The sequence below is a fragment of the Hylaeus volcanicus genome, chromosome 4, assembly GCF_026283585.1.
Source record: "Hylaeus volcanicus isolate JK05 chromosome 4, UHH_iyHylVolc1.0_haploid, whole genome shotgun sequence".
NCBI lineage: Eukaryota > Metazoa > Arthropoda > Insecta > Hymenoptera > Colletidae > Hylaeus > Hylaeus volcanicus.
Genome location: NC_071979.1, coordinates 23,715,513 through 23,727,855, shown reverse-complemented (window position 1 = coordinate 23,727,855; position 12,343 = coordinate 23,715,513). Strand labels below are relative to the sequence as shown.

Here is a 12,343-nt window from a genome sequence, read left to right as displayed (position 1 = left end):
TTCGTTGAATGTAATTCGAAGAATAGTATTCGAAGAGCCAAGTACTTTAGGAATACTTAAAGGTGTCTAAACGGTCAAGTGCCAGAGTGGAGAAGCATTCCAATAATATCACAGTTGTACCTACCTAACGAAACGTGAATTACTGTGGGTATATTTCAACAGAGAAAAGTTCAGAAAGTACTCTCCTACTTGAAACCACGTCCCTCGTCACACATAATTTTCCTCGCTTTTTTTCGCTGGCCCTATTCGTCTTCCAGACGCGTCGAAAAAGTCTGGTCCCCGAGGACGTGGATCGGCGACGTTTCCAGGAAGAATTCCGAGCCGTGTTTTCTTTCCTATTTTCGCGCGTCGCGGCGGGGCCATAAGTCATCTCAATTTCTGTCGCGGTCCCGTCGCCGATGGCCGCGGACGCGCGTTGCAAATAACAGGAAAACGAGCCAGTTTGATTTAGGAATCGATGGGAGCTGTGGTGACACCGCAGCAGCTGCATCGACGAAGAAACCAATCGGACGCGTTGATTAAAAGCCGCTCGTGCATCTCGTACTTTCGAATATAAATAGCAACAATCGTCGCCGTGCTATTCGCAGGTATTGGAGTCGGGGGATTACAGTTTAATATCCGTTTTAGCGGAACCTATAAACTCTTCCACTTCTCTGGAATAGCACGATTAAACTCGGCTCGTCCATTTCTTTCTCTGTGGTTGGAGGAATTTTTTTAGTGTCTCGTAACACGGGACACTTGAATTCCTGAAACTGAAATTCCTTGAAATTTCCATTGCGGAAGAAGGTATTAAAAAAAAAAAAAAGTATTTCTTAACAAGCAAACATCTTCCTGCAGAATTCCTAATGCATGGGAGGATAATATGTCAGAAACGCGCAGAGTTACGTCACTTTTTTCAACGGACGATAAAGTAACGTAAATGGAACGACGTAAATAATCCTGTTCGAGCAAACAATGGAGCAGCGCGCGTGACTCGCCTACCGCAGAATTTTGTACTTCGAGCCCGACCGTAAACGTAATGCTACCACGCGTTCTTAGAAACGGATGGTTTGAATTATGAGCCGCTGTGCATCACCGTCGTGGATGCAAATGGTACTATTCACATTCTCTGACGGGAGATCGTCTCGTTCTGGTTAGGTAACCAATTGTAGACCTATACTACTTGAGGGTAAGGATTCATACAGATTTTTCACTTTATTTCGTCCCGTAAATTCGAATATGCTTTTCCGAAGCGTTTGAAAAAAGTGACATTTTATTAATTCTTCCCAGATATTTAAAAGATGACGCAAGGGACTTGCAATGCATTGATTTTGTCATCGTGAAAGTTGGATAAGGAGTAACGAAGTTAATTACTTTCTATTTGCAAAATAAAGAAAGATTTATTCATCCGCTTATTTGGCTAACCATGGCTCGATCCATTTTAACCATAAAACGATCGATCCAAGAATGCCAAGAACAGAAGAAAACCGCAATCTTAAATCCGCGATTCTCCGCGCCGCAAGGACAAAGGAAATCGTGGCGAAATTCGAGTGGAAATCTTCGTTTCTATTACCTCGTCGCCATTATCGCGAGAGGGACAGGAGAAGGAGAAGGAGATCGATGGCACAAAAAGCGCTATTCGTTGCCGACGAATGAATCGAGTTTAACGAACCATAATACAAAAAAAAAAAAGAATCCCACCGAAGGGGGGCAATTATTCGAGCGATAAAACATTCGAGAGAGTGTGGGGGAGCACTTTGACAAGCGCATTAAAATACATTCAATGGAAACGAACTCGTTTTGCGTTTTGTTTACGAGAAACCGTCGATTGAAGCCCCGATTCAAGCCCGTTTCCCCGTTTACCAGCTCACAGCCAATCCGGCGGAAGCAAAAATTGCTTCGTTCTACTCGATTCACGTCGATTTCTTCTCGGTGAAGGTGCTTGTACCATATCTTCTAACGAATAAAACCATATAGGGTCTCTTTCGCGGTTATTTGTTGCAACGATACTGATTTCACTGCGAGTCTATTGAAACAGGCTCCCGAAAATCTCCTTCGAGTAACGGTCTAATTTAACTTGCCTGGCAAGAAGCATCCTTAGGTTGTTTGTCTAGCATGATACGGTCTTACTTAACTTGCGTAGCCAGGGACTATCTTGATCTTCTTGTCCGACAAGAAACATCTGTATTCAACTTGCAAGGGGGCAATCTTGCCTTGTTTACTCGAGCATCGCTATATACCGTGTTTACCTGGCAAAAAACCACCTCATTCTCCTCGCCTATGGTTCTAATTTACCCGTCTGGCTGCAATTTTTCCCATTAAATGAAACGCTGGACGATCGACAAAGCCGTAAACTTTTGCGCCCTTTGTCTCCTAAATCGAACGAAAAATTATTACGACAGACTGTGGCGATTGGAATACAAATGCGAGAGTACACTATGTGTCTCGTCTTGGTTTCGTGGAAATCACTGAAACTCGAGGAAGGTATCGATAGAAGGGGGTGGGGTCGCGCGACAGCCAAGACCTCTCGAGAATCCTGAATCTTCCACCGTTGGGAAGAGAGCGACAAGAGCGTCGAACATGCACGCCACGTCCTGCGATCGTTGGACGATTTATTATTCTAACCCCTGTTACCGTCGGTTCGCTGGGACAGGACCTAATCTCGGGGAGCTTCCGTTAAGGAGTTGCTGCCGGTCCACTTGGACCGCAAGCACGTAAATCGCTTTCGTCCAAAGATCCCCTTCGGCCAGCAGGAAAATATCATTCAAATCGTTCATGCGAGCGTCGCGGACGATTTGGACGCGACGCGGTGAAAAGCTCGAATGTTTTCATTTCTCGCCTGCTCCCCATCTTTCCTATCGGAACTTTTCTTTCTCGGTCGGTATCTCGGGGAAACGAGTCGAGGAGCACTTTGCGAGGCGATGGAACGAGAATTATGCGCGTCTGGCCACGAGCAATCCGGTTCTACTCGGCTGGTCAAGAACGACCTCGTTCTGGCCGCTTGCGATGTTATTCTACTCGTCTGGACGAGAACGCTCTCATTACACTTGTCTGGCCAAGGATAGACCTAACAGCCGTGAGGTGTTTAAAGATCGATGAACGCCTATTACAACGTATTACGGCCACCTGAGCCTCCTCCGGAACAATTTACTCGCTGCGAAACCCACTTTCTACGTCGATTAATCTTTTACACCCGTCTTCCGCGCCTATCTCGCGTGTAACGGAGAACAATTGGAGAACCATCGAGGAAATTCGTAACCGTAAGTTCCGTGTCCGTTGCTTGTATAAATCATGCGAGATTTCGTATCGTTGTTTCGCGTTCTTTTTTGAAGAGTTCTTCGGTCGTCGAATCACCTGCTGTCGCGAACGAAGGATCATAGAGAAACCTATCGACGGAATTTCGTCTTCCAGGGGAAGGGTAATCGTTCCAGGGATTCCAGACGTTCCGTAGACGTTCGGATGCCGAGATAACAGTGGCCGCCAGGCCTGCAGCTGGCCTGATCGACGCCAATGAAGACCTCGTTCGATCGACGCTGAGTTTGTTATCGGCGGTCCCTTCGTTCCCATCGAGGGGCTCGGACGGATTCGAAAGAGTATGGAACTGTTGCTGGCCTAACTTGAAAAAGGAGTCGATCTTGAACCGGACACGCAAGAGGGAACAAGTAGGTATCGAAGCAAGTGCTATTTATCAGGCTATAGATTGACAATTAACCCTTTGCACTCGAGGCTTTCGAGGTTTTCGACGAGTTGTGGAATAGAGGAGGTCGAGGATGAGTGCTTCTACCAAGCTAGCCAATGGAATTTTAAGCGGCGGAGATATTTAAATATTTCATTGATCCTTTGCCGTCTAGATTTTATGATTTCGGTACAGTTCCGTCGTGTCTCGCTAGTCGTAGGACGGCGAAGGGTTAACGCTTCGCACTCGAAACCTTTTTTCTGGTATCTACCAGCAACTCGAGATGCTTTCTTAGCATTCTATTGCCACGAATGTTAAGATTATATTGACTTGGAAAATGGGATCTCTAATTTCAGAATCAGGTCACCTTTTCCTCGAAGACAATCGTTTTATTGGCACTTCGAGTTCCAAAGAAATTAAATCTAAAGAAAGTCGCTTAGTGGTGACTGAGAGTCACCTCTCGAGTGCAAAGGGTTAAATTTGTACTCGAACAGTCTCCTAAAGATTAGTTAAGCTGATGCTTGCTCACAGACTGCTTCCTCCATTGGCGAGGAATAGTTAAGAACGAGTAAAGAAGATTTAATGGATTCGCTTCAGGAAGTAATTCATATCAACCCTCTATCGCATAATGTGCTCGTTCAGGAACCAAGCCTGACCATCTCGAATATTTATGGGACCCGTTGGTTGCGGCTGAGGTGGTCTCGATGCGAAAATTGAGATCGATTTGGGGGCCATTGTTGGCGAGGAATGCAATCGTGCTGGAAATTGCGGCTCGCAGTGGTCGGACGATCTCCGAATTTCATTCTGAAACTTCTTCAACAGTCCAGATCGAAAGTTGCTAACTTAACGGGGTCGATCAACCGTGATAAATTAGCGTGTTCGATCGCTTTCGAATACAACGTCTAAACATCCGCTCGAAAAATGATACCCCAACGATTCAGGAAATTCTTTCGATATAATATAAAAAAGAAAGGATTCCAATGGGTATTCGAAAAAGTTCGTAGAGTTTTGTCGCTAGATAGATTTAACATCTTATATCTTTGTTTACACGTAACCTAGTGGGCGCGTACTAGATGTACGTACCGATTCGAAAGGTTACAGTTTATACTACGGATAGAAAATAATGAGAAAATTCGCTACATTTTCCAATATCACTTCGATCGAGGCGATAATGCTACGCAGGCTTGTGAAATAATTTGTGGCGTTTACGAACATAATGCTCTATCGAAATTTTGATGTCAAAGATCCATCACGGTGTGGTCGACCAATCAAAGAACGATGCGATGAAATGAAATCGTGCTAATTAAAAGATTCTCTCAGCCTTCGGACACTTTACTGGAAACAAAAATTTGTTAAAAAAGTATTTCTAGCCTCGATAAATCTCGAAGATTCCTCGATAATAGTAACTCTTTAAATTTCTTCACGGTTCGAAGGCACAGCGGCAGTCCCTCTTCCTGTCGATTAAGCTCGAGCAACGACACGCTCCCAGCGGGACACCCTGCCGCGCGGATGCACGTCAGGTGGATATTAGCAACGCAAAATGTTAATTAATACCTGGTCTAACGCATGCACTTGGCACTAATTTGAAGGCTGCGTCGGAATACCCGTCGGTGCATTACTAGGCCGAGCGCAATGCTGGTAATAATGCAGTCGCCGCGATGAATGCGACTTCCCCCGAGGCAGGGAGCAGGGAATTGGCCGTGGAATCGTCGAGACACGCGGCCACCAGCACGGGATACGCGCCAGATGACCCTTTAATTGATGGCGATCGCTTCTCCTTTGAGGCGACATCCCCTAATCGAGCCACCATCGTGAAACCGTGCGCCGTCGCGTGTGCACGAAGACGATAAACAGATTATGTTATCTGATTACGTATCGATTACGTACGATTCCGGGAACGACATGCAGGAATGGTATCGTTCTTCGTGCGATGGGGAGAAGGTGCTGGAATCGATAGCGGTAGTGCTGCGACCGAAACGACAACGAGGGAACCGATAATCAGGGACGAAGTAGCCTCGTCAAGATGGAAATGTACGCCGGCGAAACCACCGGGGATTATTCGTAATGACGTATCGTCCGGGTGTGAATTAACTCGCGAGGTCGCAAGATGAATAAATAGAATCACGCTTCTCGACTGGAGAACCCAGAGACGATTCGGAAATTCCTCTTGTAAGATCAGAATGTGTAAACCAGGATCCGTTATAGGGCGTGCGAGTAACGACTCCGTGTGTAAATAGGAATTTACTATATTTTCGATAGGTCTCGACTCGACGAAAGTCGATACAAGTCTGAACCCTGTCAGAAAATTTCAGCCGCGAGGACACCCTTGACGGTCCGGTCTTTTCCTAAACAAAGTCCTCAGAGACTAAACACTGAATCACACGGTCCTGCTTCAGCCATTTAGCTATCTCTAATTTTCTAACGCTCTCGATTATTTTAGAATTTTATTCTAGTAAGGAAATGTTTCAAGCTTCGAGGAGACCTCGTCCTTTTTTTAAAAAAAATTAAAATGCAACAGTTCTATCGCCGAGGTGAAAACGGAACAACTTTCTTCCAGAGTCTACGCCTGCGTAGAGATCGTTGCAACGAATCGCCGTTTATCACTGCACGGTTAATCGATGGGATCATCGACGGCGGGCAGGGTACGCGGTTCGTAGATGAATTCCAATCAGGGGCGACAGCTCGTTGACCATCGACACCTGGGGTTCTGAATGTTAAACGAGCTCGGAGTTGCCAGCCGCCCGCATGTTCCCTGCCCGACACAGTGACCGACAGCGTGAGAAACGGTTAATTTCGATATCAGGTCCATTTCGCGGTCCTGCGAGCTTTGTGTTAGGCCAATGCCTATCACTTCGAGCAATGTATTCATTAGCTCCTGCTAACTCAAAGCGATTGGTCCAAAGTGAAGCTTACCCTGTGATTCATTTCGGAGACTCGAAGCGATTCCAAGCAGTCATTCTTCTGAGACGTACCTTTTCATTACACAAACTCACCGTGTATAATAATTCTTCCAGTATAGTTATTTAAACCTAAGTAAGACGTACGTATCGAAATTCATACGTACACAATAAGTTTGTCTCTTTTCTTTAAGGGGTTAGTTAGGGGTTAGTCGCATAAAACTATTTTTAACTAATTGTTGTTGAAAACTTGTTTCGCGAAAATCCGAAAACTCCTTCTAATTTTGGCCAGGTTTTTGGCCATCCGGACCACTGTGCGTCGCCGCGACCCTATCATAAATCTTAGCCTATGCTTAACCTATCGCTTGTTCTACATACATTTATCCTATTTGCTTATCCTACAATAAATTAAGGCTCGGGAACGTTTTCTGGGACAAGCCAACGTTATTCCGTATCAGGCTGCACGGCCTTTCGTCGCGACGCGGAAAGAGCGTCGTGGGCCGACAGAGAATCGGGAAAATCGAGGAAACCGACGTGGGACGGGATAAGCCCTCGTCGTGAATGGACGGCAACCCAGTTGCCTCCGACAAAAGGAGGAGAAAATACTGGGAGAGGCTCAATGGCGATGTTGATTAGGTCGATTCCGCCGGCTGAGCCGTTTTATTAAGAAGATCGGTGTAAACTTCAGGATTCCGCCCGAGATCTCGCCTGCATTCGGACACATGCAACGCGAACAAACTTCCAATGGGGGCATCTCGCTCGCGTGAAAGGAATTTGAAAAGTTTCGCTACGAAACGAACCTCGACACGTAATATAAACCGGCACAGCGTGCGCCTAATACCTGAGAATCACCTGCGAGCTGTGCAGTGTAGCGGAAATTGTTTCCGCAACAGCATAGAATACCTATCTTTATTCGCGAACGCAGCGTTTCGGAATTTTTTGAGTCAATTTCACTTTGTCTCGAGGGACGCTGAGTATTTTTTAGCATCTCGGCGAATGCTTCGCGTTATACATGTGAGAACAGCGTCGTCAGACAAACAGAATAAGATTGTTTAATACAACGAAACCTTTATCGGACAAATAGGATGAGGCTGCTTGGTCAGTATAGTAGAACGAAATTGTTTTCGCCCAGTTTCTGGGTAAACAACGCCGCAGAATATCCACCGAACTATTAATTTTAAGGCCAATAAAGGTCAACACATTTTCGACATTTACACGACCCCCGTCAAATATGTAACGGTCTATTTAAACAACCGAACCTGACCTTTGAATCTTCGCCATCCTTAACAAAAATACTTGGACCACTTCTGCGACTATTAATTTATCTCGCGTAAAATTTAGGAATTGTCAACGATAAACGGTGTTAACTCTCTCCACCCTCTGGATTTCTCTGGAGAACGCGGAACGAAATTGAGCTCGAATCTGCGAGCGTGGATTCGAGAATGCTCCGACGTCTGAAAGGGTTGGATTTTTCTGCCAACCCCACCTGAACGCGGGAATGCAATTATTCGACGTCGAATGAATGGGGGAAAACTTCCTATTTCCTCGCGTCTGTTATTGCAGAGCGGGAATCCCAGACGAGCTCGAGAAGCTTTCGACGAAGTTTCGGCCGCTCTTTTCCCCGCGAAAGATTTCTCCTCCTTTGCGTCTTGGTCTTCTCTCCACGGTCGCCGTCCCGACCCTCGAACTTTCTCACGGGCGAAATAGAAATTTTTCCGCGGCCGAGCGCCGACCACGTAAGCGGGACGCGTAATTATTTAAGGCTGGGAAAACGGCGCGGTTTCGAGTTTCTGCTCGAGCTAGCGCGGAACACGGCCCCCGAAGAAAATGGGAAAGCGCCGAGAAACACGAGCAACTTTCCGCCAAGTTCGTTTCGCCGCAGCATGTGAAAGTAGAAATTGCAATTATTTCATTGCGTATAATCGCCACTGTTCCGAAGTTTCCCTCGGCTCTGACGTTCTCGCCCGTGAGAACACGCCGTCCCGAAGACACTGCAGCGAGCAATTAAGATTTCTGTCCATTTTTCCCGAAACGACCCTCTCTCGCCGTTAACAAGACGCTCCGCACTCTCTTTCCGCGAAAATAATGAAATTGGCAGCAATTCTCTTTCTTCTCTTTTCGTTTTAATGCTATCCTGATTTATATCGAAAGTTTCCGAACCCGAAGAGGAAGATTAAAGTATTTTGGTAACTGATCTACCAACAAATTGTGTATATTTACTATCGCGAGGCTTTTGTGCGAGGAGGGACGAAGGAGGAAATTATAAAATACACCAGGCGAGTGGAAAATGCGCTCCGAGGGCAGAGAGCAATCTTCTCTTCCCATGGCAATTATGCCGGACCGTATTTTTTCGGGGACGCTTGAAATTTCGTTATCTGACATTCAATTTCAAGATACGCGGTGTGTTATTTCTCGGTTAGTTAATTTTCTAAACAGCGTTACTTCATTTCAGGAAATAACTTTCGGAAGAATAATTTAGAATTCGCATCAATTGAATATCTCTCGATGGATGAGAACACGAATTTATGAAAGGGGGTTTTCACTTTGTACGAATCAGGAGTCTTCCGTGCGAGAGGGCGAAGGGACGAGCTTCCGGTTGGTCGAAGTTTGGACAGAGAGTGGACGTTCGAGGATGGTTCAGTGTCCGTGAGGACAAACACGAAGTTGGGGAAGCTATACAAATTTGTCCCGTTACACCTTTGAGACAATTACAACGCCGTCAGCGTATCTCGCTCTGATTAATAGTTATTCCTCTAACAAACCACGCCTGCTGGCATTTTAACTAGTCGAATGCTACTACGAGGCGAGAATAAAACGAAGACACACGGTACGAGAGATCGCAAACGTTTTGACTGGAGTCTTCGGGATCGTCGCGAGAGCAAAGGGACTCTCGATGGCGGGGAATAGCTTTCGGGCTAACGAAAATAAATCCTGAGCACAGCACCGTTGTTTGTCTCCGTAAAACGTCGCTGTTTTTTTGCCAAAGGAAGGCCAAGATTCTTCCGTCGGACGACGAAGCGGAATTTGAGAGAACCCTGGAGGGTTGGAGAAACGCTACAACGTAAATTTTTATCGCCCACTGTCCCGAACAAAGTCAGCAGGAGATTCCGTAAATATGCAGCTCATATTTTCCCAATTTCCATTCGCGTTCCACTACAACGAAGATCATAAATTCCCCCTCACCGTCTCCCGAGTGCTCGCGTGGAGGTCCCGTGTATTTATACACAGGGAATTTAACGCGTAAATTCGCAAAACGTAGGGAACGCCGAATTTCCCGTCAACTCGTGCAAAATTCCGTAAAGCTTATGATTTAATACAACGTCCGACATCGACAGATATTCAGTAATAGATTATTCTTTTTAAAGCGAGTAGCACAAAGTTATCGCAATCAGACAAGTGGAAAGAGGGCGGATACGGTGTACAAGTAGTATAGACGTAGAAGTAGTGTAGACATCAGTCATACAACTGGAACAGAATAGAAATGCACAAGTCAGCCGAATAGTGCAGGACTGCACCAGCCAGACAGGTGGAGCGAGGATGGATTAACCGTATAAGTAGCGTGGAAATCCACCGGCCAGACGAGTAGTACAGACGTGTGTGGTTTGTCAGGCAAGTAGTACAGAACTGTTTTTGCCGGACAAGGGGAATAAAATGAAAAGCGTCGGTCGATCGATCCCTTCCGTTGTTCTGGCGATGGGGACGGCGGTACGTGGCAGGATTCGCGCCGTCCAGGGCAAACAGGATGTCGGAAGATTTGGCGGCACTGTTCGAACGATTCTTTACGATTCTCGATGAAACGTAGAGCAAACAGTTGGCGACGGCACGTGCAAGCTTGCACAAGGCGTCCGTGGCGCCAATCTGTTCTCTGAATCGAAGGTGGTAAATAACGTCGTTGGTTGTAACCGCGTTTGGAATAGTGTCAAGTAGGCGTCGGCGCCGGGACGGCGCCCTTTTTTCCGCGATTCGAAATCACGGTTTCCTGCTCCTATGATTCGTCGAGGTTCGAGCTGAGAATCCGTCGATGCTCAGGGAATGGAAATAAACCCGTTTCGGAGGTTTACGAGGCCTGGCTGTACTCGAACACGGTACATTTATGTAATCTTTTTTTATTTTACATTAACGGAGGAAGCCTCATCTTTTTGTCGAGAATGTGGAAATATTCCGTAAAGTCTACTTACGATGCACCATTCGGCACGGGGTGGACACTCCTTCAGATGCATGTGAGCGGTGTAGTTGATGCACGGCGTGATGCTTCCGACTCCCTCGTTGTACTGTCCGCATATGTAACATCTGATGCCGTGTGCGAGCCCTGGAACAACGTAACACCGGCCGTAAGTATGCGAACCCAGGTATTAGCGTAACTGCTCTACTCCTTGCTACGAGCATAAAATGGCTATTACGTTAAAACCGTCCTGCCCTTTATTCCGAGCGCAAAGACTCGCCAGGGACACTGTTCAAGCGGAATCGCTTTTGTTCCTGAAATAACTTGTTAGGCAGTGAAATCTAGGAGGCATCTACTTTTCTATGCGTGCACCATCCCCTGGAGTAAAATAATACAAAATTCTCCTTAAACAGAAACTCGAAGAATAAAATAAAAAAAGTTTCAACCAGAAACAAGTTATCAAGCTTACGGAGATTGAAATGGAGCCGCATAAATTCGTACAGTTATTCCGATTGTTATTTTGTGTAAAGGGAGTTCGCCGTTAACGCTTTCACGGTAAAAAAAAGAGGAGACGTACGTGAAACGCTTCACGCCAGGATAAATCGAGTGCATTACACCCTTTGGCCTCGGTTTAAAACAGGCGTTGCGCGCGCTGCGGAAAATTGCCTGCGAAAGTAGAAATTAGAGACGCGTGCCGCTTTGAAGTCGAAGGGCTGGGCGAACTTTTCAAGCAACCTGCGGAAGAGCTTCGAACGTCGAGGCAAAGGCAGTGCGGTGCGCGATCGAACCAGCGCAAAGTAAAGGTGATCGACTGCCACGAAAGACGTTAAATACACCGAATCCTAGCGGATACTAGATCCGGATTGGCAGAGCTGCGAATGTTTTTAATGAAAATTCACCTTGTGCTAACTGTGGGTTTCAAAGCAGTCGCGGAGAGACGATATTCGAACGATTCGAAAAATTTTAAGCGACGAGTTAAAGTTTCTCCTTTCAAGTTTTTACGGCGAACGATCTCCTAGTGGATTAAGAGTTGCCGATGTTAAAGGCATCCAAGGAGTTGAAGAAGGAAGAAGTCTTGTATTACTTTTTACTGGACTGGAGTTACATGAAAAATAGAACAGGAATATGATCCAACTGCGTCTGACACGATACTGGCTCGTTCTACTTACAACTGATGTCAGGTGTTACACCGAAAAAAGAATTCTAGGAAGGATGGCAAATATTTACGCTACTTTTCACTGACTTGAATTACTTTTTATTGGACTGGAGTTACATGAGAAATAGAACGGGAATCTTAACGAGAAAGGAAGCTATCGTGTCCAACGGCGTCTGACACGATACTGACTTATTCTACTTACAACTGATGTCAGGTGTTACACCGAAAAAAGAATTCTGGGAAGGATGCAAACATTTACGCTACTTTTCACTATTATCAAACGGGGTGATTACGATGATGTGGAATATTAACGATAAGCCTCATCAAACCCTGGCTCATGTATCACTTCTTGCTCGTGGTTCCAAATACCAGTGAACTTTGGATATACTAGATTCCGCGAGGAACGCAAACTCGCAGACGAACCTCAACGCGTTCAGAAACAGAGAAAACACCTTCAGACACAACGTGACAAG

General features: G+C 45.9%; 1 protein-coding gene across 1 annotated transcript in view; it reads right to left on the bottom strand.

Annotated features, from left to right (window-relative positions):
• LOC128875474 (uncharacterized) overlaps positions 1 to 12,343 on the bottom strand; it is a 92,185-nt gene that overhangs the window by 31,194 nt on the left and 48,648 nt on the right. Inside the window, exon 2 of the mRNA XM_054121096.1 lies at positions 10,731 to 10,861. Coding sequence (XP_053977071.1) covers positions 10,731 to 10,861 — 131 coding nt within the window. The remainder of the gene's footprint in view (positions 1 to 10,730; positions 10,862 to 12,343) is intronic.